Raw genomic sequence first — 3,415 nt, 5'->3', positions numbered from 1 at the left:
GGGCGGCGGAGCGGGGCCAGCCTCATGGCTCGCCCCATGGCACCTGGTGGCGGCAATCGCCATGACAATGAATAACACGAGCATTTAATGTACCTCAAATTATTTATAGCGCTCATCCCTCACACCCCTAATATTTACCGCCCCGCTTTTACCTTGCCACCCCCCCCCCTAACGTGTTTACACGCGTGACTTCACGCGACAGAACTCGTATCGCTCGTATTCATTATTTCCCTGCTCGCCCAATAGTTGGAGTTGCGCCGGTCGTAGTACATTGTGAACAAACATCCTCGTAAGTTAAACCGTTTGCGCTGGTTTGCGCCGACAGTGCAAAATCCTATACTCGCACGACAAAAGAACATGTATTTTTAGAACAATAATCTCATGGTGTCTTGCAAGTTAAATATGCGTAGTAGTTCTTTCCCGGTGCCACGATTCCAGGAAAATCCTGGCCGACTGCTGGGTGATTTTGGAATGCCCCGGTCGAATTCGGGCATTTACGCTACGAGGGAGGTTTGGGGGGGGGGGGGCTTAAGACACGAGTCCGGTGAACGCGGGAAATCCAGCCGGACGATTCGGGACGATTTTGAAAGAACGCGGGCGATTCCGGGATATTTCATTGGCTGAGCGGCCTTGGCCCTTGGGCGCACTTAGCACTCGGGTGATTCCGGAGCCCGAGTCGGGCCCGGCTCCCTACCCTCCTGGGCTCGACCTGGCAGCTGTGCGCTCGGCAACCCTGTCCTGGGTGGCAGGTGGCAGGTGGTGAGTCGTCTCGTCAGTCTCTCCATGGTCGAGTCGAGGTGCCTCCACCGGCCGGGTCAGAGCAGCAAGAGCAACCACGCAACGTATGTAAACGTATCGAGCTGGAACTGTACAGGTATGCATTGATATAAACAGTAATAAAGGCATATGTGTAGGAGAATCGAGAATCCTTAAAATTGAATTAATAAGTCTACATTTTACAGAAACTGCGACCCGACAAAACGTTCCAAGACATTCGGAAATTCGCCAAGTGAGGTTAGTGAGATAAATAAACTTGTCATGGACACAGCAAAAATGCCCTTGGAGTGTCCGGTGTGCAACATCAAATGTAGGACTGATTTTTCTCTCCGAAGCCATCTCAGAACTCACACAGGAGAACAGCCCTTCGAATGTTCTGTGGGCCAAAAAAAGTTTTCGCTCAATGGTAACCTCCGCCAACATCTCGCAACGCACACTGGCGAAAGGCCCTTCGAGTGTTGTCTGTGCAACAAGAAATTTGGGAGAAATGGTCACCTTCGCTTACATCTCGCAACGCACACAGGCGAAAGGCCCTTCGAGTGTCCTGTGTGCAACAAGAAATTTGCGACAAGTAGTGAGGTTCGTGTACATCTCCGAACGCACACTGGCGAAAGGCCCTTCGGGTGTTCTCTGTGCAACAAGAAATTTGCGACTAGTGCTAATCTACGTGAACATTTCCGGACGCACACATCAGAAAGATCCTTCGAGTGTTTTCTGTGCAACAAGAAATTTGGGAGAAATGGTCACCTTCGCAATCATCTCCAAACACACACAGGCGAGAGACCCTTCGAGTGTTCTGTGTGCAACAAGAAATTTTCGATTGATTCTAATCTACGTCACCATTTACGGACTCACACAGGCGAAATGCCCCTCGAGTGTCCTGTGTGCAACAAGAAATTTGCGACAAGTACTGAGGTTCGTGTACATCTCCGAACGCACACAGGCGAAAGGCCCTACGAATGTTCTGCGTGCAACAAGAAATTTGCGACAAGTAGTAACCTCCGTGTACATATCCGAACGCACACAGGAGAAAAACCCTTTGAGTGTCCTGTGTGCAACAAGAAATTTAGTTCAAGTAGTTACCTTCGCCTACATCTCCAAACGCACACAGTGGAAGGACGCCTGGCCCTGGAGTGTGCGATGTGCGACAAGAAATTTACATTCAGCTCTAATCTTCGAAGACACCTCAGTGTGCACACAGGAGAAAAAAGCTTTGAGTGTTCCGTGTGCAACAAGAAATTTGCATTCTCCGATAAGCTACGTAGACATTTCCAAACCCACACTGGCAAAAAGCTCTTCGAGTGTTCTATGTGCAGCAAAGTATTTGCTACAGATGAAAATCTACGTCAACATTCCCTGACTCACACAGGAGAAAGACCATTCAAGTGTACTGTGTGCAACAAGAAATTTACAAAAGGTGGTAACCTTCGCATTCACCTTAGAATGCACATAGAAGAAACTTTCTGTGAGCGTTCTGAGTGAAAAAGAGAATTTAATCACATTAGCTATCTCCAGCGATACATCTTCAAACGCACACGTTTGAAAATACCTTCGATTTTTTTTCCTGTGCATCATATGAAATGTTAAATTGAAGGCATCTAGTGAGCCTTAAATTGTGGCTTTATTTGTTCAATATTGTCTTATCCTATTTTGTGTTTGCTTATTTCTCATGAAATACAAAAGTAATATGTTATTGGCAATAAGCGTTTTGTAAGATTGGCGGTGGTTTATTTTGACCAGAAACAAAATGGGATAAAGAGGGCGGGGGGGGGGGGTAAAAATCGCGCACACAATTTTATTTTACACCTCAATACTACTGTAACTTGCTCGCGGAGAGAACAGCCGAAGTGTATATACAATTCTGAAAAAAACTCTGTGGTGTCAAAAAAAAAAAAGGGAAAAAAAGACATCTTTCTAATTGGGGGTACTAATACTTGCAAATGTGTTACATTTACATCTCTAATCCGCCCCTCTGCACAAGCCGAAATAAAGAGCCCTCAATTACGAGGGAAAGGGGAGGGGGCATCGTCTCCGCGAGCAGCAACAGAAACAGAGAGGCAGCAGCAGCTGCAGCCAGCAGAAGCTCTGGTTTGTGAATGAGTGATCCCTGACGACGCCACGCTGCTCCAAAGGGAAGCCTCCAGCAGCGCTGCCGCCGCCCGCCACTCCAACGTCTCCTCCTCCCACCTGGAGCTATAGATGCTGCCGCAAAGGAAGGGCAAACCGTTCTCTTACAAAACCAGCTCGCGACGACATGATACCTGGAGACGCCCATCCCATCCCATCTTTCTCTCTCTCTCTCTCCTGGCGCGCGCAAATTAGTCCCGCGTAATGCCGCCACCAACGGCATGCTGCTCCCCGTCCTGCTCGGCGAGGCCAGTCTGTCTGTGAATCACGCGGAGGAGTCAAGGGAGAGAAAGAGAGTGGGAAAAGAGAGAGAGGGAGGGAGGGAGAGGGAGTGGGGGCGGCAGAGAAGAAGGTACGGTACGCGCTTTGCGCCCAGCCCCGCCCGCCGGCGCCCAGTTTATGAGAGCAGTATGCAAAGCCCCGAAGGGGGATAAAGCCTGATCTAGGGACCGTCGTCGCCATCCTCCTCCTAGAGGAGCGGTAACCCTCCTCCTCCTCCTCCTCCCTCCTC

The 3,415-nt window shown here is 49.4% G+C and overlaps 1 protein-coding gene across 1 annotated transcript; it reads left to right on the top strand.

Moving 5' to 3' along the window:
- Nucleotides 1-792: 792 nt before the first annotated feature.
- On the top strand, nt 793-2,438 carry LOC113209365 (gastrula zinc finger protein XlCGF52.1-like). The gene is made up of 2 exons (XM_026426821.2): nt 793-874; nt 963-2,438. Exon 2 carries the CDS (start codon nt 1,039-1,041, stop codon nt 2,257-2,259), a length of 1,221 nt encoding a protein of 406 aa, XP_026282606.1. The 5' UTR covers nt 793-874; nt 963-1,038; the 3' UTR covers nt 2,260-2,438.
- Nucleotides 2,439-3,415: the final 977 nt, after the last annotated feature.

This window comes from Frankliniella occidentalis, unplaced genomic scaffold (genome assembly GCF_000697945.3).
Source record: "Frankliniella occidentalis isolate FOCC.00 unplaced genomic scaffold, Focc_3.1 Scaffold89, whole genome shotgun sequence".
Lineage (NCBI taxonomy): Eukaryota > Metazoa > Arthropoda > Insecta > Thysanoptera > Thripidae > Frankliniella > Frankliniella occidentalis.
This window is presented reverse-complemented; position numbering and strand designations above follow the sequence as displayed.